Source organism: Rhipicephalus sanguineus, chromosome 1 (assembly GCF_013339695.2).
Source record: "Rhipicephalus sanguineus isolate Rsan-2018 chromosome 1, BIME_Rsan_1.4, whole genome shotgun sequence".
Taxonomy (NCBI): Eukaryota; Metazoa; Arthropoda; class Arachnida; order Ixodida; family Ixodidae; genus Rhipicephalus; species Rhipicephalus sanguineus.
The window spans coordinates 128,098,698-128,124,157 of NC_051176.1; the positions used below are offsets into that span (position 1 = coordinate 128,098,698).

A 25,460-nucleotide genomic window follows, 5' to 3' on the forward strand; every position below is an offset into this window, starting at 1 on the left:
TAGGTGGCAGCTACCAGCCTGCTCTCTCCCTATTTCCTCTGTGTCCTGGTGCATTTGTATATTCATATCAAATAATAAGAATTATTATCATTCAGCGACTTTGTCGATAACACGAGTACACCACTATACTCCATGTATACTTTATTTCTATTGTGAGCGGAATTAAAGAGATAACAGCGTGAATCCGGTCCGATTGTGTGATTAGGTTTGGATATCTCGACTACTGCGCGTCGTGAGACTTTGTGCATGATGTCATTTTAAACAGGACATGAGGCCAACAGATAATTAAACGTTGGCCTCATTATCTGTTGGCTTCATGTGATTGTGCCTAACAAAAAAACAACAAAAAACATGCTTGATCCTTCCGTCATAGGAATCGGTATAACACGAAACTGAAACGTGTCCTCGCAGAAGTAATTTTTTTTTGTTTACTATGCATTGATATACGAGAGCTTGGACAATGTATATTGGTGTTTGGCAGCTATAGCATCGCTTGATGTGGACGCACCCAAGTTGTCGCCTGGTGGCACATCTCCATCCCGACGAATAACGTCCGTGAACATGATTAAACATTTGTGATAGCTGTAGTAGTTAACATGCACGTGGACACATCATATGGTGAATTCCGCGCAAATATGGCTTCAACATGCACATAATTCGCAACTTTCAGCAACTATAGGGGGCGCCACAAGATATCCAACATGGCTGTCGATCCGGTGATCGCCCGCACGCACGGAGTCATCGTCGCATGTGTTTGTCGTTGGTTGCTGCCGCTTGCCGGCTAGGATAATTTTCCACCGCATTCAACTTCCGATGCCGGAAGTAGCTCACGCTTGAGCGCATAAACTGTGAGACACACAGCACGATTTTAATGTGATTTGACGTCCTACGCGCTGAACGGTGATGTTTCGCCGTACTCGGTCGCCGCATCGGGCGTCCGGCGTGCGGCAAACTCGGCAGATTTTTCTCATCCGCCCGGTATGGCGATTGCACGGCCGTATAGCCATAGTGGTAAGCAGCACGGGAGACAGGCAACGTCGTGCCGCTGGTCGGTTCCTTACCACTCCCTTCATCATGTCCGAGGATGCCGAAGTATTTGCCGGTATCGCCGCTATCGGTGGCATGAAAAAAATGTGCTACAATTATTTTATCATGCAAACCATTTCCTAATTCAATAACGCGGTGCTTCCAGTGTGGCACTCATCTAAAAAAGCGCCGGCGTCCAAGCCACTCGCGAGATCGGGAACCACGATGCGAAGGCACCTGCGATGGGATCGCAGATAAACAGCGACAATGCAGGCCATCTCACCCAACCGGCTTGCTTCGTTTCCACCTTGCTCTTCATATTGAGGGTGTCGAGAAAGCTGATTGCGTATTTCGACGCCTGACATAAGAATACAATCTCAATCGTGTTGCCAAAATTGGAGCACTCTACGGCGTGCTCGCGCTCGATCGCGGACGGCAGCGGCGTCTGCCCAGCCGCCGCTCGCCGGTGTCAGTTGCGGCAGGCTGTTGCGATGTGCTTTTCCGCTCGCGAAGGCATATTTTTATTGACCGTCGTCTTGTAAATGAAAAAAAAAAAAGAGCACTCGCCTGCTGGTAGCACAGCCCGTAAGGTGTCGCGATGCATGTTGACGCGGGTTCGATTCCCGGCCGCGGCGGCCGCATTTTGATGGAGGAAAAATGCAAAAGAACACCTGCGTGCATAGATTTAGGAGCACACTAAAGAACCACAGGTGGTCGAAATTAATCCGGAGCTCCTCACTGCAGCGTGTCCCATAATCGTATCGTGGTATTGGCACGTAAATCCCGAGCAATTCGGTTGCGTCCCAGAAGTCAGCCGACTTGAAATGCGCGATGCAAACCATCATTTTCTGTGCGACAAGCTTCCCGATGCGCACGTGGATATCCCATTCACTTTTCTGCCGCCGGTCCAAGGGAAAACTAACCACGTTTACGACGCCTTTCACGGTATACGGTTTGAGCATTTTGGCGCGCACACGCGATTTATCTTGTGCTATTTACCCGTAACTTGACCGCAAAGGTTCCACGACGTTGGACCAACAAAATCCATCGTAATTCACTGGCCACACGAACAACAAGTTGCAGAAAACACCGACGACGAAGCACAGCCCACATGTTGTCGCCAGGCAAGTTTTCGTTCTATCACCGGATCCCGGCTTTCACCGGTTGCCGCGTGGCGGTGCCACCGTAGCTGAAAGTTGCGAATAAACACTAACTCGACATTGTTGCGACCGGCCTTTGGAGGCACCAGAGACTCCGGAGGAAGAGGCTGGAGGAAGGCAAACTTAACAGAGGTTTTATTTACATGGGCGAGCAGATTGTTTCTACATGACGATTTCGTCCTACAGGACGAGGATTTCGTGTCTGCATGACGATGATTGCGCGTCGAATGAGCCCGCGGGTTCGCGGGGGCTCGTTTTAAAGGGTCTCTTTCCCCAGATCCCTAGATGGGGGAATTTATGCAAGTTGGGACGGTCCAATCGCGTCCCACACAACACTAATGAGGGTGCCAGCCACACTCGCCCAGGTCAGCGTCGTCGACTCTGCTGCTGTTGCACCAAAGGGTGCAACATGTGGTCCCCGCCATGTGAAGGCCGTAGGGCGATGGGTCCCACGCTCGGACAGCCGGGCGCAACAAAAGGTCCGCAGCTCCGAAACACCTCGTCTATCAATTAGTGGGGCTGGTTGTCATCCGCGCGGACGCCGCTGTCTCGTCAAGGTAGATTTGGCGACAGGAAACCATTACGGTCGTCTCGCCGTACCCGGATGGGCAGGACTGCAAGGCGCCTCACGTCCCATCTCGGGAGGACAATTCAAGCGCTTAGACCATGGTCAAGGCAAGCAGCGCTTCGGCGCCCGGTTCGAAGAACAGGGGACGCCGCTTCCTAGTCGGCGCAGGGGCCGATCGTAACAACGTGCACTCTTTCAAAGCGTCGTCATTTGAGGAGACAAACGGCAAGGTGTGCGCTCCCTAGGAGTCAGTGCCAGTGCACTCTAAGCAGCAGGCAGCGGAAAAACACCATTGGTCCATTTGTAAGCGGCCCTATACGCTGGCGAGGAGGCGTCACACGCTGACGCGAAAGGTGAATCGCGTAACTGCGTTGTCACCGAATCGAATCACCGTGGACGCCTCATTTCACCGACCATAGAGTTTTCTACATATTGAAGCGAAAGCCTCTGCCGCGCTGAGACTACCGAAACACTCGGAGTCGGTGCTCGTTAGTGTGATGATGAAAGTCTCGTGGCCTCCGAGATTGGCTCCGGCAACTCGCCGTTGCTAGTGTTGCTCAGGCCGTTCCATTCGCACGGGGAGATCGTAAGCAGAGAAAGTCGTGTGACAGCCAGAAGAGCGTCGGTTATTGGACGCAGCGCTCCTTTACTGAGCTTGGGCTAAGGTCGCCATCCCGCGCAACTTTAAAGAGTTCACAGAAAGATCACACCACGGCCGGGCTGGAAATGCGACGGGAAACGCGACGCGCGTCGTATCTCCCTGGAACGCGGTGTAACAGCTAGGCGAGCGTCGCAGAGCTATTTTAGATATGAAGCATCTCTTGCTCGGGGGTATGTCCCGCGGTGGGCTAGTCCGCACTCAGGCGAACCGGCCAAGCGGGTTTCCTCTGGTCTGCTGTCCGAAGGAGAGTCGGCGGGGGAGCAGGAAGGAGGCGCGGTGCGCTTCCAGGAGGGGGGGGGACGTCTGAGGCGGGGGGGACCCGCGGCTGCTTGACTCACTCTCCTGCTGTGGGTGTGTGAGCGGGTTTTAAAGATGATAGTCTTCCTTGAGGAACTTAAACGCAGAAATTTTGGTCTGTCTGTCACCCGATTCAGCCACCCGGCCAAAGTTGAACCCCTTTCCGAACGCCCAGCCATCTTGAACTGGTGGCTAGGCTCATACTTGTGTACATTGTCGATCAAAAAGCAAACATTACTCATATCTGAGGCGCAACATCACTAGGTAAGTATTAGGTGGTGTGTTCCTTTTAATAGAAAATACATAGATAAATAATTCTAAAGACCCTAGTTTCTTAAGCTGCGCTGAAAATAGGGCTGTGCTGAAAATGCCACGCTATGCACACCGACGAAAGCCCTCTGCCACGGAGAAAGGAGAGAACCTCCTCCGTGCTCTCTGCACAACACGGCCTCCGAGATGGCGGGCGCGAAACTCGCCGCGCGCCCGCCATCTCGGAGGCCATGTGCGCAAACTCGTGTTTCCCGACGTATTGCCAGATGGCGCCCATATCTCACGCAGCTCTAATCTATCGTCTTTCGGCGACATTTGCAGCGAAGCACGCAGATACGCGGCCAATTTTCTGTCCTGCTGTCAAGGGCGTCCGCAGAACTTTGTTCAGGGGGGGGGGGGCAACCGCTGGGTGGGGGGGGGGGGGGGGTATTGGTGGGTTAGCACTAAAAAGGCACTATTTATGGTCTGAGTTACGCACGTGCGAAAAAAAAACGAAACAACGAATCATTGGATTGGAAAATACATTTGACTTTTGTTAATGAACAAATAACTAAACGTAATAAGCAAAATGCGTAAACATAGCACCGCTCTCAACGTGTTAATTGTGGCGCAAAGCTAGAAACATGAAAAATCCCGTAGCTGTGTCGGTGGGTCTGACGAGAGGCTTGCCTTGGCACAGATATCACTATGTTTAAGCGATTGGCTGCCTCACTTGCTGTTCTCATGATGTCAGAAAACTGCTGTTCAGCGTTAGTCCGGTGGTCGCGAAATATATTCTGCAGCTCAGTGATGTGGTCGTGTAGAGGATGAAAGTTCATGGTTACACTCTGCAGAACGTTCGTAACAGGTTCCAGTCGTGCGCTGTACTTCGCTACGATGTGCAAGCAGACAATGGAAGATGAGCTTGTCGTTGCACAGTAGAGGATGTGAGCTCGTTGCCTAGCTGCAGCATTCGAGGTTGATTCCATTGATGCGAGCTCCTCGAGGGCTTCAACTATGGCCACGTAATGTTGAGAGAAGATCCTAATTGACTTGTATTTTGCAGACTACCTTGTTTCACACAGCATCGGAATGTTGGGCACCAATTTCCTTCGAAGTACGCTCTCACTGAAGCAGTTTATGGTTTGCTTGATGATCCCTGTTGTGTTGCGAATTTCAGAGTCTTCGTTCAAATCGTTGATCACGAGATTCAGTTTGTAGCTTGCGCAGTGGAAAAATAATGCCTTTGGAAGCTCTTTCTGTATTATTCTGTTAACTCCAGATTCTCTTCCAGCCATTGTGGAGCATCCATCGTACCCCTGTCCAACGAGGTTCAAAAGAATCAGCCCAGCATCCTTTAAAAACTTCAAGATTGAGGCGGCGATGCAAGCTGAGTTCAGCTGATTCAACTCTACAAATCCCATAAAATGCTCTCGAACGCAGGCATCCGTTCCTCTCTTGTCAACGAAGCGAATGCCTATAGACATCTGCTCTGTTCCTACAATATCTGGAGTTTCGTCCGCAAGGACGGAAAAAGCAAATGCTGTGTTAACTTCAGCCACTATTTCCTCCCTCAGGATGTCGCCACAGATTGTGATGATCTCGTTCTGCACTCGGGCGGAAGTGTACTTTGCATTACCAGGAGAAGATGCAAAGTGTTCTTGAAGCCGGGTATCTCCAGCTTCTACCCGAAAGTCAAGGAGATCATTGAAAACTCCACTGTCAGACTGCTTCCCGCATACTGGCAAGTCATGCGTTGCACAAAATATAATGGTGGAAATGATCGGAAATAGTTTCTGGCGGTTCCTTTCAACTTGCTCGTGCAGGGCTTTGTTTAGCTGCTGTACAACGAGTAATTTCTTGCCTGACATCACACCCATAAAGTTCTGTGAGGCGGCCATTGCTTCCTGGTGCCATTGGGATTTCCCATGATCCCTGCACGCCTCGTGCATTTTTTTGTAGTTACTGAAAGTGCGCCCGATAAAGCTACCTTGAGTACCCCGATGAACATTTGGAGGAAAGTTGACGCAGAAACGACAAAGGGCGCCTTTCAGTGTCGCTGAGTACGCAAGCCAAGGGGCGTAATCTGCCAGCCATTGGTAGCGAAAAGTCCTCTTGCCAGGTGTTACATCTTTGTTAAAGTCATATAGCATTTGACGACCATGGATTAGTCAGAAGGCGTAACTTCAAATTGTCTGGGATGCCCGCGAGTTTAGCTTTGTCTAGAAACTCTCCCAAATCATGTTCTTGAGAAATGTTAGTTGCTTGCTTGCTGTTGTCACTGTTATTTAATCCCAAGCAAGGAGAAGTATCATCGTGGCTTACTGTGTCGTGGTAGCTCACTGATGGTGGAACCTCTTCCTTGGTAGCGACGACCTCAGGCACTGTCCGTTGGTGAAAGTCTGCATCACTAGGCTGGTCAACTTCTGCAAAATCGTCACACGCAACACTAGAATCGTCCGCCGGACAGCTCAGTGACACTCAGTCAGACATCCGTGGACGCTTGAAGAAGCGTCGGATATCCATAATTGGGGATCGGACGAGGCAAAGCGAGTTCCTGGTGGTTGACCACTAGAAAATATACGCACATTGACTGGAAGGATAATTATTCAAATGCTCACGTTAAAAACACGAAGCATCATATTTACAAGGAAATCTTATTTACAGGCTAATACACACGCTCACAAATTCATTCGTCTAGCTCAATCTCGCTCGCGCACCCGCACAGTCGAGCGACCGGGCCATGCACTGCTTGCCGCTCGTTGCTCTCTCGTCCAGTGTCCTGGTTGTTTCATCTCCGCACAGCCATGCACTTAAACACACTGAACCACACAAAGAGAGGCGCACGGGTGCAGGCGCTTACTGTCGAAAAAACGGAACCATGTGGCCGTGTCGGCTCCCCTTGTAGACAGGGAATTGCGCGCACCACAAAGTGGGAAGATGGCTGGAATCGTTTACTCGCTGTCGCCGCTCTGGCGAGGTTCCCCGTGATGGATAGCGCAAACAAGACGCAGGGCTGGCCATCATAAATATATTCCGACTCGCCGAATTTGCTACCTTGTTGAGGTCCCCCCACACTGGAGGTGCACTCAACAAGATGCGTGCTCACAAGGGTTGCCGGCTCGGGCGTACCAGCGTATTCCGGACACAGTGAGCAACGAAGGCGAAAACACAATGCCCTGTACGGTGTCTCTTTTCGTGCCGCTATCTCTCTACAGAGCTGAACAACAGAAACCTTCCCTGAACAAATGTTGGAACACATGTGTACCTGCACTGCTACCACCGGACTTGGAGGCGCCCGGCGCCTGAACGTGTCGAAATGATTAGAACAGATCGCCCTTCAGCCCTTTTTAACGATGACACCTTTCGAAGACGGCAAAACGACACGTGCCCATAAAACCTATCGACACGCGACAGTCCAGAGGTGTCACCCAAAGCGTGAAAGTGGGGGCTGCTTTCACCCGTTTCGCAGGGTGCGTCGCCGGCCCATTCGTGGCGGCTCTTTTCCTTTCGTCGTTGACAACCATCAGCCACGGTTTAAGTGTTTAAGCATAGACGCGTTGCCATTAGGCTGTAATCATCGCGCGGATGGGCACGGCTGCACGGATGTGTGTCGGGGGCCAAAAAAGACTCCCATAGGAAGAAGGCTTGATTGTGCTTTCAAGGGGGACGAATAAAGCTATTGATTTTGCTTTGCTCTGTGTTGTTGGTCGGGCCTTAAACTGGGCCTAAACTTTAAGGTGGTGGTCACCTTTAATGATATTTGATTGGCTGATCTTCTGATGGCATTTTTGAATAACCGTCGCAACTGGCTTGTTAACTAAGTGAGTGAGTGAAACAACTGTATTGATGCTTGTTAACCAAGCTTTTCTTTTTTTTTAACGCGAGCAAAATCTCGATAGCCAGTACAGTCTGAGCTGAAGCTCCAGGCAAACCCTGTACCACGGCTATACTTAGGCTCTAACCAAATGAACAATGAGTACAGTAGGTACTGCAAAGTTTGTCCTCGTCAGTGTCGTCACTTCCTACGAGTACTCATCATGTCGCATTCGTACACGCTCTACTTCACGATTCTTTTTTCAGGGTTTGGACACATTCCTAAAAAACTAACATCCACATGCAGTAGTATTTTATTTTGAGATGCGTATGACATTGCCGCAACATTAACTAAACATGTAAGCAACATAAATACATGACTCCCGAAAATGGCAAGGTGATTTAATTTGCATGAGCATGAAGGCCCGCTGTTGTGAAGGTATAATTGACGCCTTATAAGGACCAACAACAAGGGCAAATTGAGCTCCACAACAAAGCACAGCATGCAACTTGTACAAGCCCACAAGCTTTCTGAGTGACCGATATAAAAGCATTGTTGGGAGCTTGGGTGGTGAGAGGCGCGACGCCATGGGATATTGTTACAGTCTTTTAACGAAGTGTAGCGGTAATGATTTCTTGCTAAATGTAGCCGTCAATTTTGTGAGAACTGAAGTTCTTGTGTCAGACTGCGTAAATCTCTTAGTTCGAGAAAAGAAAACATGAAACTTGTATCTCAGAATTATTCGCTATCTTCAATAGCCATCGCAGGCAGTCTCACTGCCATGACTTGACGTCTAGATTTGTCACAGTCTGTAATGTGCAAAATTGGTTCGCAATCCTGAAAGTTGTTCCATACGGATATGCGAGACCGAAGTGTGTTATCAAGCTTTGCAGCTTTTCGCTAGTGCAAAAAATTATCCCCATATATATTATATATATATATATATATTATATATATATATATAATATATATATATATATATATATATATATATATATATATATATATATATATATAAAGAACGAGGAAGGGAAAGAACAGCGGTAGGAAAGACAGAGAGCCGCCGGAGGCGGGCGAGGCGGGCGGTTTATCCCTGTCTTATCTTCGTGGGGTAGATAAAAAGGCGGCCTGAGCAAGCGACCAAGGAAAAGGGGAAAAGAGAATTGTCGCTTCTACACATCACACACATGGTCCAAGTTCAGATGGTACCACAGTTAGCCCGCGGCGCCGGGCCGTACACACACGAGAAGAGATACATACGACCCGCTCTAGCTTTGGGAAAACTTTGGCCACGATACAAGGCTAAAAGTACCCCCCTCTCTTTCATATATATATATCCCGAATTCCAGGGGGGGGCAGGTGCCCCCCCTTGCCCCCCCCTTGCGGACGCCCATGCCTGCTGTGTACAGCGTTCCTCCCGGTTGCTGCTGCTTGCCGGCTCCATAAGCGGGTTTTGAGGAGAGGGTTTCGGGCTCTCTGGGTGCTTTTGCGACGAGGGTGGCGGCGAGGTGGCCGCGGTTGTCTGCTGGGCCGACTTTTCTGACAGGGATGAAGGAGGGGTAGTGGGGAGTGTTGTCATGGCGCTCGCCTGACCCTTCCTGGCTTTGCCTGGCTGTGGTGCCTTCTTCGGTGTGGTCAGAGCTCTGGCGGCCTTTCGGGTGCGTGTGCGGTACGCATGCGCAACTATCCTCCTTCCCTCTCTCCAACAGTTGCGCGTTACTCTCTCCACTTCTCTACAAGCCCTTGCTTGCGCTTCCCCTGCGTTCTCGCTTCTGCTCTCGCGGCTCAAGCGCTACTCTCCTCCTCTGAGCGGGTAAAGCGCAGCGCGAATTTCAAAATCCACCCACTGCACCGCTGAAGTGAACCTCACGGTTCACTTCAGCGACCACAAAGCCATCTTCATCAAAGCAAAGTTCACACAAGTACTACACGCTGCTCAATAAAGACCTTCGTTAACCGTTTCACCTCCGTCTACAACGTTAATAACACCGTTAATAACGATCCGAGGTCGGTAGCATGCCCAACGAGCGCCAACAGAACGCGACCGTGCAAGTACTCCGGCTTCGCATCGCCTCATGGTCCCCTTTAGCAGGAGATGGTGTAATTTTTTTAATATGGATGGATGCTATGAACGAGGTTTCGAGACTTGGGCTAAAGCCGCCACCTCGCGGTGTAAGGCGCTGACAAAATTAAACTTCTTTTGGAAACATGCCGAATGGGGCGGCCGTAGCAACGGTGCAACGGCGCGTTGCCGGAGCTAATCGTGGAAGCGATGCATTACCTCATTCTACCGCTCCCAGACGGCGACACCACCCTGCGAATCCAAGAGCAACGTGAGAGGAAAGTGTACGAGGTAAAAGGCGCGTTCGCGAAACCTCCTGCATGCGTGACCGTGGTGCACTGGTTAGAGCGTTCGTACCCTATTTTTCGGATCGCGAAGTCGTGGGTTCAACTCCCGTCTACGGAAATTTATTTCTAGTTTTTTTTTTCTTTGCTATCGAATCGTGTGTATTTTGCTGACATATTTTCGTGACAGAAATACGTCATGAAAATCTTGGTGAACCCCGGCATAAAACACTTTCGTGTAAAGAAAAAACGCACCCCTCGATCCCATTTCTCTTTCGTTCATTTGGAGCACCATGACGTTCATATATGATGTGTAAGAACAGTATACTTCGAGATAACCTGATTTGCGGATGCAGTCACGCACACGTAAGCAAGCACTCACTCACTCACTCACTCACTCACTCACTCACTCACTCACTCACTCACTCACTCACTCACTCACTCACTCACTCACTCACTCACTCACTCACTCACTCACTCACTCACTCACTCACTCACTCACTCACTCACTCACTCACTCACTCACTCACTCGAGCGCGCGAAGGAGCGTTGAGGCCTTTGTCTTTAATGTAATATTTTTAGTGCACTGTGTAATGTTTTCGTTTTATTCTGGAAAATAAAGAGAATGAATGAATGAATGAATGAATGAATGAATGAAAAAAAAAAAGGAAAACACGAGCAACGCTTTCCGGTTGCGGGTAGCGCTGATGTGACGGGAGACCAACAAAGTAAACAGGACAGCAGTACCCGTCATGCTTCGTTTGTCTGCCTTCCCACCTGCACTATCCTAAGTTTAGGATACCTACCAAATAGCCTGATGATCGCAATGCTTCCTGGATATATGGGAGTCGCCAGGCAGGCTTCCGACCAATTTTTTAGAGGTCTGCTGCTCTTTCTCGCTTTCTTGAAGACTCAACGTTAGATGCAAAACGAAAACGTGATGTTCAGTTAGGTGACTAATGAAGTTCTGCCGCCTACATTTATCACTTCAGTGTGCGTGTCGAAATTGCTTAGCTGAAGCCGGAAGCTAGTAACTAAGGTCAAGCACGTGGTAGAAATAATAAGAGCTAGCACTGTGCACCCGATTCGAGCTTTCTAACAATGTGCTAACGATCGACATAAGTTTTGAAAACGAAAATATATTAAGAAAAGAGGAATAAGTAGAAAAGAAAGTGTTCTCTTCTGTCCCCGCTCGTCGAGGCAGCCAGTTTTTTTCCCTGTTCAACTCTTCTTTCCTCTCCAGCGTCCAAAGTCATTCCGGCATAATGGATCCCGTGCCGCACGTTTTTATAAGACAATAGCGGCAGCGGCTTCTCGCGCAGCTCCGCTTCTCAGCTTGCAGAATTAACGGTCTTGACTCAGCAAGGACACCGTACTCCAGCTAAAATTCCTTCGGCTTGCGTAGACGGCCTTCGTGTTTCGACGCCTCCTCACGCTTAATTACTGCGTCTCAGTAATCGTCGTGCCGTAAAGCAGGACAGCGCAGTCGATTACCAGCGTGGTTTAAAGCGTTTGAATTGTTGGGTATAGCGCCTGGAAACGTCCGAGTTATGATAAACTCCATACATATAGTGGAGGGCCTCCGTAACAATTTTGACCACAGTTTAATAAAGTTTGACCAACCAACCAGCATCTAGTCTACGCGGGCGTTCTAGCATTCTGTCTTCAGGAGAAGGCGGCCACTGTGGCGGGTCATCAAATACGCGACCTCATGCTCAGCAGCACGAAGCTATCGCCACATCGCCGCTGCGACGACTCAGTTGGATGAAAAAGTAAAAAAAAAACTACTCGAAGCAAAATTTGCAACAAACAAGTGCTTGAAATCGATGGTTTGACGAAGCATCGTCTGGTGGGGAAGGAGCATGAAGAAGAAACGAAATGAAATAACGCCGACCAAATGAAAGGTTTTATAAACGTTAAAAAAGGACGTTTCGGCTACCGTACGGTAGCCTTTTTTAATGTTTATAAAACATCGTTTTTTAATGTTTATAAAGCTTTCATTTTCTTTCTTCTTTCTTTCTTTCTTTCTTTCTTTCTTTCTTTCTTTCTTTCTTTCTTTCTTTCTTTCTTTCTTTCTTTCTTTCTTTCTTTCTTTCTTTCTTTCTTTCTTTCTTTCTTTCTTTCTTTCTTTCTTTCTTTCTTTACGCAGTGTGGCTTAATGAAGATAGTGTCATGCTCGTTCACAGCGTCCGGGTCCTTACCGTATAGAACGGGGAAGTTTACCGACCGAAGTTTACTTTTCCTCGTTACTGGAGAGCGCGCACTGACGACGGAGACATAGAAGAACACGACACAAGCGCCTGTGTCGTGTTCTTCTCTTTTTGTCTCCGTCGTCAGTGCGCGCTCAGTAACGATGAATGCATACCAACTCGCCCAGTATTCTGTTTTGTTACTTTTAGTTTCCAGGCTGTTTGCAACAAAGCACATTTCTGATGGATGTTTACTTCTGGCTTTCGGCATTGTGATTAGCTCGGAGTGACATCGACTTCGGAAAGTTTTTAGCGAGCATACTATAAAAAGAATTTTTGGATTGGCTAATGTCTCTGTAAACTCGAGCCAATCACAGCTTATTTGAAATAGAGAGAGAGAAAGGCGGGCCAACAAAGTGTAACATGGACATTCCTTTTGCTTTCCGTGGGTTTGAAATCTCAACATGCAGTGCGAATCTTGTTGGTAATGAGCCTTTGTGTCAAATCATTATTTACGGCGTATGTTAGCGTAGAGAAAAAAAAAAAACTTTATTATCGACTTGAAATCTAATGCAGCGCGCAAACTCCGGCGAATGCGGCCTTATTCACTAGATAAAATAGGCTCTTGCATGGCTAAACTTCTTGTGGACGACTGGAGTACAAATATTACTGGGCTCTATTTCTTTTATAAAATTCTTGCAGCCGACACACCGGCTGACACATCTTGAGGACATGTATCCGTGGTGGTGCGCACTAAATGGAGCCGCGATTACCACGTGAACGCTATTCTTTTAGCATTCACCGATTCAGGGTAACGCACCTCTCTGTCATGTGTACAGCTGTTTTTCAATCTCGCGTATGTGTCAGTTCAAGAATATATGATTAAGAGGAATTGCTCCACGTAAGCTGGTTCACGTATCACGTCAACATAAAACGCAAGACAAGCGCGACACAAGACGATACACGTTTTACGCACAGCAGTATAAACGCGATGTGCGTTGTTAAAGTACACTACACAGGATTTCAAAATTCCATGTAGTGTACTTTGTAGTGCGCAAAACGCCGAAATTATAAACACTAGCTGCTTGCGATTATAAAACTACACTAATTCGGGTAAAAAAGGCTGCTATTAAGATTAGATAATGATCATATTACGCAATATTAGATGTAATTTTGTGACACCGTGAAGTGTAAATGGTGGTGCGGACCGGCAGACACATCCAAGTCACCTTCCATTTTTACGATGCTCGGGTGTGAATTTTCTGAAACGGTTGCTTTACGTTCAAAAGTGCTCGGATGATCGTGAAATGTGGAAGCGTAAAGGCGGGTTTCAGGAGGCACGCGTGAACGAGAGATGATTGTAGATTTGTGAAGAAAAGGAAAACGAGCACACTTACGGCATCGTGGCAATTCCGGCAATATAAGTACGCTATAATTTTTAAGGCGGTGGAGACTGCCAGTGTAATGTTTTTCTCCTAAACAATTGAAGTGTATGACATGGTTTGTGAACGAATCAACGCTGTCAGTGAAGTAAGCATGACCTGCATGCGGGCCGATATGGGCGTGGTAGTTTGGTGACCATATACAGTTTCACTGCTCAGAATGATGTTTTATGGTCGATTCCCTGGGCGTATAATGTGAAAAACACTCGCGTACCACTCATACGCAGCTCCATATACAGAACGCAGTAGATGTTCAAAATGAATCTGAAGCTATCCACTGTACGCCTTTTCAAGTAGCTAGTGTGCTCACTTTTCTACTTCAGACATGTATACTGCGTTTCTTTTATTGCCACAGCAATTATATGGACGCTCTCGACGGGTCTTTGCCGCCGCCGTCGCCGTCACGTTGCGTATAAAGTCCAAATAGATAACAACGCCCCGCACGTCGTATGTTTTACCCGCGAGTAAATGCGCGCCGAGCGCTGGCGACGAACGCGGCTGAAACAGAGATGAAACGAGCCGGCCATCTCCGTGGCACGGAGGGCGCATGGGATAACATCATCCCGCGTGCGATCCCTGTCGTCGATTGCTCCACAAGCAGAGAGGAAATACCCCGCCCGTCCTTCCTTGGGCGAATGAACATGTACGCCGGGGGATAAGGGCGCGGTCGCGATCGCTGGAGCGCGTGCTATCGCGGCAGACATCACCAAACGGCTCGTATACCCTTCTACGTGCTGTACACCGGCTGCACAACAGACTGCACGAAAACCGCTTCTCTCACTCGAGCGGCCGTATTCCCTTACACCGAGCGTTTTACAGCGGAGCTGTTAAAGCCTAGCTGAAATGGGCGGAGTATCGTCCGCAGCCTAGCGAAGGAGTGTGAGGAGGAGGGAAGAGAGTAAAGCATAGCATAGCGATGTATAGTATAGTATAACAAGGTGGTGGGAAAGGGAAGTCAGGGTGAGGAGGATAGGAAGCAGGAAGGGAGAGGGTAAATCATAGCATAGCCGTGTATGGTATAGTATAGCAAGGGGTGGGAGGGGAGCGAGGGCGAGGAGGATAGGAAGCAGGAAGGGAGAGGGTAAATCATAGCATAGCCGTGTATGGTATAGTATAGCAAGGGGTGGGAGGGGAGCGAGGGCGAGGAAGAGGGAGAGGAGGAGGGAGAGAGTAGCATAATATAGCGGAGGCGATTGGGTGAGGGAGGCGAGTTGGGGGGGGGGAGGTGATTCTTAAAAGGAAGAAGGAAATGAAAATGGAAATTGGGTGTGGAGTGCACGATAACTGTCTCTCAAGTGAGGACACCTCAACCGATACACTCACGGGGGATTGGGGATTAAAGGGACAGTGAGAGTGAAAAGAGTATGGTAAAAGAAGAAAAAGAAAGGTATGAGTGAAAAAAAAACAGTGAGGGGGTGGGGGGGGGGGCAGGAGAACGGGCGTCCGAGTCACCGAGGCGAGTTGGATGTTCGAGACATGCAGGTGGTCAAGCGGAGAGGGGGTTCCTTCAGTGCTAAACCATAAGTTTGCATTTCATCGCTGATGCCTCCTCTCAGCTCCGCGTTACATAAGCCTTTACGACGTTAAGTCAGTTAAAGCCATGCATAAATTGTAGAGTTACACGAGATCGCATCCAGAAGGGTTAGCTGCTAGCCTTATTTCGTATAACATTAGAATTCGCTGCTATCGCATTCAATGCTTCGCCCTTGCGGCGAAACTGTGATGTTGTTCTTTTTTTACCATTGTATAATAATGACCATAGTACTCATAAGACTACGGTCGTTAATAACGACCGTAGTATTATTGATGCCTTTGCACCCCCCCCCCCTCCCACCTCTTTCTATGTATTACCGTGAAAGGGGTACTTAAGGAAAAAATAAATGTTGACAACGATGTACGTTAGCGTCATAATCAGTCGACATTTTTACATATTTCTTCTCATGGCGTTGTTGCTTAGCAACTGTATACGGCCTATTTATCACGTCACCAGAACTCATTACCGCCTATTCTGCAAGTTGAATCTCACGAACTGTGGCAACGTGCCTACGCGAGGAATTTCGTTAGCGAAGTGGTTGCTTTGGCTAGTCGGTGAGACAGCTGCGAGGGTGCACAGTGCAACCGTAGCAACAGGGACAAAACAGACGCTCGTAGTAGAACACGTCGCTCTGTGTTGTACCCGTTGTTGCCATTGATCTGTGCACCTTTTCGTAAGCCGCGCATATCTACGCGTCACCCCTTCGGATATTTATTCATGAAAAGCTTGAGTTTTACGTTTTTTTTTGTTTTAATGGCGTATTAGGTTCAGAACGAAAGTCTTGTATTCATATCGCGAATGTTATCTTTTAAAGAGGCGCACCAAACAGAGAATCAATCCTCTTGGAGTGCCAGCGGAGCGTTTTGCAATACGGGGATATTACAAGGTCTTTCGTAACCATCCTTGCATGCAAACGACCGGCACGAACATGCTGTATCTCCGTAGCATTGGCAACATGGCATGTACGGATGCCGTGTAGTGAACTCCGCCAAGCGCCATAAAGAACGGATGTTTCCCTAGAAAGACGCATGCGAAAAAAAAGATCAACCAAAACACAGTGATTCTTGTTTCTGTTTCCCAGCCGCCTATGTGAACCACGACCCTCACTGTCGTCTCGTGAAGGCCAGTGCTGACACGTGGTATATCTGCTGTTTCCTCGAGAGAGGGAGGGAGCTAGAGAGACGTGCTTTTCAGCTTTCGTGTCTGCGCTGTTTATGATGCAAGACGCGAGCCGGAGGAAGACACGCCAAAAGCTCGCGTAAACTGCGCGTGCATGGATTTAATGAGTTTGCTCTCCGCGCGCGGCCGCTGTGTGTGCAGCAATCCAGATGTCAAGAGCACACAGACCGCGGCAGCGTCGGCCTTTCACCCCCGTCAAGGTCACCCGCAGCAATGGCTTGGTGCAATTAACGCTTAAGCTCTAACACTGAGCCTTAATGAAACTTCTGGTGAATTTATTGCGTAGTGCCTGTTCTGTAGCAAAAAAAAAAAAAAAAAACTGATGAATCGTGTGTTCCCGGCAGGGGCACTATGAGAAAGGAAACCGCGCATACGTGTTTTGTATGTAACCCCTGTGATTAAGAAGCGGATTGTGACTTGTGATGCTGGGCTACTAAGCACGAGGTCTTGGGTTCGATCCCCGGTGGCAGCAGTCTCATCTCGATGGTACCAAAATGAAAAAGAAAAACCACTCACGTATGCTTCGATTTAGAGGCCTGCACGGTAAGAGACCAAGGTGGTAAAACCGAGCACGGAGTCCCCCATGCATACGTCGTGCTTAATCACGAGATCGGGGCATTGAAGCGTAAAATACCGCAGTTCACTTTGAAATAACGACCATGTCGGCGTGAGCAGCGTGATCAGTGAGGTGTCCGTAACTCGATCGAATGCGCAGATTGAGTGCGTGTCTGTGAAGCTGCACCGCGGCTGGCACACCAAGCTGGGCTTCAGCATCCGAGACTGCGATCCTGACGCCCGGGACACGCCCAATGCGCCAGTCGTCAAGGCCGTCTACCCGGGGAGTCTGGCCTCGAGGGATGGCCGGATCCGCACCGGCGACTTCCTCGTACAGGTATGCATACACGCGCCGCGAGATAAAAAAGCGCGAAGAGTAAGTTGTTTGTCGATGACGCATCCCTCACCTAAGATAAGTGAAAAAGAAAAGGGCAAGAAAGTAACTAAACGCCCCATTGTGGAGATGCTGACAGCGAAGGTCGCTTTATACAAAGCTATGTGTGCGGCGAGAACGTTTGTGATCGTACCAGGCATTTTAATGATAAAGGAACTTGCTTGACATTTGCCGCGTGATCAAGTGAATTTCAGACTATATACTTCAAAATTAACAAGGGCGCGCGATTGGTTCGTTTATCGTGTGCGTTTTACGTTTTTCATAAATTTAGTAACGCGAGAGCATTTATAGGAATTCGCTTGACACAAAACCAGCGGTAACATTGGAACTGTAGCACAACTGTAGCACAACTGTAGCACGAGTCTGCAGTGCTTGCCTGATAACTTCTGGATTTGATTACTGTCGCTCGATCGCTTGAAGATTCGTAAGTATAACAGGCGCGGAAAATACTTAATTGCAATTTATTTATTTGATTAAATACGCTAACTTATCATGATTCCCATGCCTTTAGTGAGGAGGGGCGAATAACCTATATATTGCTGGATCAAAAAAAAAAAGTACATGTTGCATTGTCGTTAAGAATTACTCGAATTTTACTTCGCTATATGCAGCTGGCTTGTAGATACACAGAACGATAGAAGAACTCGGGAGCCTCGCAATTTAGACTGGGAAATTCTTACGAGAAGCAAAACTCAGAGTTGGAAAACAAACCAGAGTTTTGACGTTACGACTTGTCTTAGGCAGCCTTTAAACTTCGGTACAATTCTCACTAATTTGCACCTTTTTATAATTGTTTTCGCGAAGTCTCAATCCTCGTAAGATTACAGTTTCAGCGTGTAAAGCAAAGTAATGCATCTAGCCGAAAACTTATGGCCCCCTCTGAATTGTTCATAATAATGGTAGAGCGCTGTACAGTTTCGTGGCATCGAAAACAATTAATGTACTGGTGCTTCCTGAATACCGGACGAAAATTTGTGATGACTGTGAAGGGGGCATAAAAAATAAAAGATTATTATTACGCCGTGTGTCGTCGTCGTCATCCGCATCATTATTATCATCACACTTTATTCCTTCAATAAAACTCTGGAGAAGGTAACGGCTTGAAAAAATAAAAACAATGCAGATATTTACTTGAAAAGTTTCGTGCCCCCGCTTACTTGACTTTATTCGCTAACGCGTTAGGTATTTTGTGCTAATCGCCAATTCAGTAATCTAATCAAGTTATATCCTTAGTACATTTAACGCAAGTTAGAAGTATCGGAATATTAATTTCGCATTTTTTTAGAACTGAAGCCAGTCACTGGGCAAGTTACGTTGAACTACGAAATTCTGAGCGTAAATTGTGAATTTGAGTATGCGCTGAGGCGAATCACGGCGTCATGCATTTGTTGCTGGAATGCTTGCTTCGTGCCCAGGAAGCAAAGAAGCTCCGCCCCATATTTGGGAGTACTGGAAAATAGCTCTTTATACATTTTTACCACATTTGGGAAGTGTACTTTTTTAGAGGGGGGGGGGGGGGGATGGAGGAATACAGGGCGTTTAATGCGTTGGCAAGCTTGATGAGACGGGACATGCTGTAGCAGCGCATATTATGCGTTTAGTTTCGCTTGCCTACTTCTTGCACCTTTCGATATGTAAGTGTTGATGTTGGATAACATCCTTTTCCATAAAAGTAGGGTTGTTCGGAAAGCAAAATTATGGAATCGAATGCGAATATTTTAAGAAAGCGACCTTCGAACATTATATTAAGTGCGATATTATTTTTTTTTCTAAAGTGAAATGTTAACGGTAAAGTCCGTTCGGTAAAAAAAAGTTAGGGGGCTTAATTACATCATTTGGCACACGTTATGCAGTTGACAACATGAGTTACGGTCAAGTGAGGAGCTTGTAAATGAGAAACATCGGAAAGGTTACCGTATCTGGGGCCTCACAGCAATGATCGGGGTTTTACGTCCGAAAACAACGATATGATTATGAGAGACGCCGTAGTGGAGGACTCCTAAAATTTCGACCACCTGGGGTTCTTTAACGTGCATCTAAATCTAAGCACATGGTCCTCTGGCATTTTGCCTTCATCTAAATGCGGCCGCCGCGGCCGTGATTCGATAACGCGACAATCGGTTCCAGGGGCGTAGCCAAGGGGGGGGGGGGGGTTTGGGGGGGGGGGTTCAAACCCCCCCGAAATTTTTCAGTTTTGCTTGCGTATATAGGCATGCACACATACAAACGCACGCACGAACACACATAAAGTATGGTTGAACCTCCCCCGAAAAAAATTTCTGGCTACGCCCCTGATCGGTTCAGCAGTCAAGCACCATAACCACAAGACCACCGCTGCGGGTAGTGGTAATTAAGCATGCCAAGATAGATGAAGTGATGAAATGCTTTGCCTAAATTTAGAAAACAAGTTGGCGGGCTGCCTGAGGGCGAGCCATCCTAATCTTTTAGCAGGAAAACATCGAGCACAAGCTAGCTTTGTTCTGTGCGGTCACTCAAGAACTGGTGCGTCTAGCCACCGTGGCTCGGAATGGTAACCACTTCGATCTGGATTTCGCCGTATGGACTCTTACGAAGTGTCGTTATCTCTTCGTAAGACTCTACACCGCGGACTCTTTAGAATGAGTACTCGACAACTTCGAATGAATTGTGGAACGGCGATTGAAACGGCAAAAGCTATTTTGGCGGCCGTGAAGTTTGTCGGGGCTTTCTTGAGAGACAGAGAAGTTGGTGCGCCACTCTAAAAAGTGTTTCTAGTTTTTGTCTCATTCTTCACATTCGTGTGCATTGTGTATTTTATTCACTGAGTGACGTAATCATCTTCTGCCTTTACACTTTTCTTCCGGTATACCGTTATCTCAGTGCTGAATGGCTGGCTAGAGCACAGTGTCGACCCTCTCAGCTCTTCCCTTACAATCTGCTAGTTTCGAGAAGATAAATTGGGCGAGGTCAAGAAAGTCAGGTGTAGTGGAGAAGCACATTCGTATTGTGGCTGGCAACGTTGTCGAGCTAAAAAAAAAGGCCTGCATGTTATCAAATTTTCTACGTTTCATTTTCTTGGTGCATTTCGCCGTTCAATTCAGTTCCATTAAACCTTGTTCACCATCTGCATATCTCACATGTTGCTCCTTCATTCTGTATGCTTTACAGTACGAAAAAAGAATACCATGAAGGCTCAGTGATTGTGGAATTATGTTTCTTGTCTCGGAGGTCGCGAGGTTCAATCCAGGCTACGGTGGTCGCCATTCGATGCGGGTTATGTTAAGGAAAAAAAAAGGTCGTTGTATAATTCGACTTAGACGCGCGTTAAGTAATCCCAGCTGATCAAAATTGTTATTCTAGAGCATTTTCGCTACGGCGACATGTATATGCTGGACATTCAAACAGCGCAAGAAACCGCGGACAAAAGGAAAAACAAATGGACACAACACAAGCGCAACACAGTGCGCAGCACTAATGGAGAAGCACAAGGCGATAGCACTTTCGTGCGTTCATCTTCATTTTTGTGATTGAAAATAAGTGTTTATGAGTAGGCATTTGCATTATAGCAGTGTTACGGTCGAGCCCATAGACACAACAAGAGTCCTCACCAATATGAGCTCCAAATGGCGACAAAAGTTCGTTTAGAGAACCTTAGAAACTAGTACAGTAAATTTTGAGAGAGAGAGAGAGAGAGCAACAAAGGGAAACACGGAAAGGTTAGCCCGATTGCAATATTCGATATGCTACTCTGCTGTAGATAACGGGGGAGGAGAGGATAAATGGAGTATAGGAAAGTGTACAAGACTTTAAGGGAGTTCACAACACAAACGCAAAAATGGAACTAACAACACGCTGTAGGGTGTAGTCGTTCGCCAAAACAGTTGTCCGAAAGAAGTGCATGATCTTCCGTGCTGACAATGGGTGAGGGAACTTCTGAATTTTCTGGGCATGAAATGATGGTTCTTCGTGGATCATTCTTCCGCTCAAGTGATTTAAGCAGCGCACTCAGTGTGGTACATAGATCGCACTTTGACCAGGCGTTGTGAGCTGGCTGTTTAGGAGTCCACGGATGACTTTCATTAATGACCGCAGCATTTATATGACTTGTTGATCTGCATTCGGTGCCTACTCAGCAGGTGTAGTGCATGTCAGAGTAGAAACAGCACACTGCGACAAAGGCCTCTCCGGCTTTTGTCTCCAGTGTGTTTGGGATGTGTTTGACGCCGGCTTATAGACGAGATTTAGATTGGAGAGTCTCCTCTACAGCAGCCGTATAGTCTGTCTGGAAGGTCAGTAGCGGTGACGTCAGCGGTGCCAAGCAAATTTTCTGATAAACTCCCTTAAGTTAGCGGACTCGTTCCTAACTTGAAAATATTTGGAAGTGGTGTCCTGAGAACCTTGGTAATGCGAGCACTTGCAGATGGTTGCACGACGTGTCTCCATTACGTGGCTAACCGCACACCAGGCGCCCACCGCGGAGCCTGTAATCATGGCCTTGAAATGTCCAATCTTGAGCAGTTGTGGTATGTTGAGGTTCTTGAATAAATGGCCGAGCTGTCTACTAGAAGTGGCGTACCTTAAAGGGACCCTGCAACACTTTTTCAGCATGGTCAGAAAACGCTGCCGATCGCTAGTCGAGGCTCACGAGAACACGCGAGCCAAACATTATAGCGCAGCACGCGGCCTGGAACTCACAATTAATTCTCAAAGTCGGCTAGAAATCGTTCCATCTTCTTTCCACAAATGATGCCATATACCCAAATGACCGCACTATATACCCAAATTCACGGTCATTGGCTGATTTAAGCATCGTGGGCTGCATAGTTACTGCGGCCGCCGCGGGAGGCCGCCTCGTGCCCACGCGCGCGCGCGGTCACGATCGCACTAAAAGTAAGCCGCGCGTTCGAAGAAATAAAAAAAAAAGTGTTCATGGTAATGACGCGCGCGCGACGTAACTTCTTTCCTCCACGCCATCTCTCTCTGCTGAAAACAATTACAGCGTGCGACTAATCTCTAACTCCGCTCGTACTTGACGGATTCTAAACATTTTTACGGCGGTCGATTTGTGAGGCAATAAAGTGTTGCTGGACCCCTTTAACATATGCAATAATGGAATCACGATTAAATATAGCCTTGACACATCAGCCGCCGTGGTGGTACAGTAGTTACGGTGCTCGCTCGCCTGCTGACCCGAAAGTCGTGGGTTCGGTCCCGGCCGCGGCGGTCGCATTTCAATGGAGGCGAAATGCCCCACGTATTATTATAACCTCGACACGGCATGTGTTCATGAGCCGACCTTTCCGCACAATAGTAAGACCTTTGGTGGTAGTCTTATAATTATTGGAAGACTAATATCAACGTCAGTATTACCGATGATGCCAGCTGTGGTGACACTATGCACAGGCGTATAACACTGGACTTTGATGGTCCCCAGCTGTGTTATGTGCTGCATGGTACCCAGTGCGGATCTGTTGATAATATCAATGGCCAGAATCTTTCTTCTCGTGTTTCCTTAGTATGATGCTGAGCCATGCTTTCTGGTAACAATGATAGTGTTTGCTTTTTCATGCAGGACAAGAAGATTACTTGTTGAGTTCTCTGAAAAATAATATAGTATACGGTTGGCATTTAGGCATGGTCTTAAGAGTAGGCGCACTCAATGCCAAGGATACCGTGCCTTACGCATTCTTTTGGCCCTTTGACTTACGACGGCAAACGTACAGATAAGTGGTCAATGAGGCGAGTAGCGCGTCGGGCGCCGCGGCCTCCTTGTCTGAAAGACAGTCTGCTTTGGTTTGTAACTGTTAAAGGTTCGCACAACTCTGTGGGGCGTTTTTTTTTTTCTTTTTAAATTGACCCTTCGCAGGTGAACGGTTGCGACTTCATCGGCTGCTTCGCTAAGGACGCCGTGGACTATATTAGGAAGTGCAGTGGCATGCTTCAGCTACTCTTTGTCAGGTACGGTCCGCGAAATGGTCTCTCAGCCCCGTTATCCGTGGCCGATTCTCGGCCGTGTCTTCCCTGTCGCTGCGCTACATGTTTATCTGCTTGCCACTGTTTCCAGGGTGCACAAGTCGCACGCCGCACCTGATCAGAAATGACGAAGACACCGCAAGAAGGACGCATCCGGCCCCATCACCCTCTCGTACTCCCATTACCTTGTTATACACATATTTATAAACATGTTGCTGAATTACCCCTGTTGTGTGGCTTGTATACTTTACTCTGTGCATCTATATTTTTGGCAAAAATTGTTGGATGCTGGAGTAGTCCGCGGAGGATTCCTGCACGAACGGTAAACGACTACATAGTCCATAATGAAAAACAGCGCGACGTAGACAGAGACTAGACTACAAAGTGCATAGAGAGCTTAAGTAGCATTTCTTTTCAACCCCTTTCCTTCACGCAGGGCAGTTAACCAGAGGTTCGTCTGGTTGACCTGCCTCTCCTCCGCTCGTATTTCGACTCTAGGTCAGACGTTCAACGGACAGACGTTGAATGTTGAGCGAACTCTTCATCGCGCGAAGTTGACGTTGTAACGGTTATATAACGGCCGAATATGGGTGTGCAGTCAGTGAAGGTATTGAATAGGAATCAAATGGCCTCTGCTTTTTGCCTCGTATTCTGTTGTACCATTCATTGTCTAAAATTGTCGAATATTAGTTTCTATCGGCTGTAAAGAATTGCGACACTCTCTAAGCCTCGTGATAGCGAAAACAATGAAAGGGAAGGCCGCTTCAAAGGAATGTGCATGCCGGCAAGGCTGCTGTGCGCAGAGGCACCAATTTCAGACCGAGCGGACGGCCAAGATAACGTCTACGGAACATTTTCCACTTATTCAATAAGGATGGCATTCTTCGATAATCCGCAGTAATTTGTTCTTTGCTTTATACTTCTTAAAAAAAAAAACGCGAGACAAAAAAAAAACAAAAGCACACACGCCAGTGCACTTGGTAACTTGCTGTTCCCTAATTGTTCCATTACCGATATTGTTACCGGCCGCTGTAGCCCAGTGGCTAGGGCGTTATGGCGCTGGTCGTGAGGTCGCGCGTTCGATCTCGCTGGTGGCGGTCGCAGTTAATTAGATGGGGGCGAAGTGCGAAAAATACTCGTGCACTTGTATTGAGTTGCACCGCTAAAGAATACGATGTGGTAAAAATTATTTCGAAGTGCCTCCAGGCACAAGGATTCTGAATTGACTTTTCGATCTCGCTAGTGGCGCTAGCAACGAGTGACAGTCTTGTTTCTCCTCCAAGCACTTCCGGTCGACCAATTACTTCCGGTTTTTCGAATATTCAGAAAACGTGTTTTAAAAAATAAAACTAGTACGAATTGATGGTTCTGGTTCAAATTAAAGAGTTATATTGGATACATATGATATCGGAGCACAAGTTTACTGAAGATAAGGGCGAATTAGCTGTCAGGATGATTAATGAAAATCCGCCATGATGGTCTAGCGGTTATGGTGCTAGACTACTGCAGACCCGAAGGTCGCGAGATTGAATACCGGCCGCGGCAGCCGCATTTTCGATAGAGGCTAAAATGCTAGACCCCCGTGTACTTAGACTTAGGTGCACGTTAAAGAACCCCGGGTGGTCGAAATTTCCGGAGCCCTTCACTACGGCGTCCCTCATGATCATATCGGGGTTTTGGGTCGTTAAACCCCAATAATTATAATAGTATTGATTAAAGAAAATTAATCGAATTAGTTCATTGAAAGAGCAGACGCTTTTCTCTTGAGCAACGGGGGAATGTTGCGGCACCTGGAGGAGCAGGCCTCAACAACGCGCTCCTTGCCACGTGGTTTCCTAGATCCGCTTCGGCAGTGCGACGAAACACAGTTAACACTATGCGAATACACCAGTGCTCACGAACGCCGACATGTGAGTGCCACTGTCAAGACACTTAATTGAAGGATTACGGTAGCCTCCAATTTTTCTCTGTTGTTTTACTGACATTTTCATGGTCACCGTATAACCGAAGGCCGTCTTTTTTCTCAATGACAGGTTCCTTAGTTCGGACGTCACAATTGGAACGAAATTACGCACACGTGTGAGATTATGT

General features: G+C 47.6%; 1 protein-coding gene across 1 annotated transcript in view; it reads left to right on the top strand.

The window, feature by feature from the left end:
- LOC119397658 (uncharacterized) overlaps window positions 1-23,592 on the top strand; it is a 48,568-nt gene extending 24,976 nt beyond the window's left edge. The window contains exons 6-8 of the mRNA XM_037665085.2: window positions 17,184-17,360; window positions 23,263-23,354; window positions 23,461-23,592. Of these exons, the coding sequence (XP_037521013.1) occupies window positions 17,184-17,360; window positions 23,263-23,354; window positions 23,461-23,497 (306 nt within the window). The 3' untranslated portion in view covers window positions 23,498-23,592. The remainder of the gene's footprint in view (window positions 1-17,183; window positions 17,361-23,262; window positions 23,355-23,460) is intronic.
- Window positions 23,593-25,460: the final 1,868 nt, after the last annotated feature.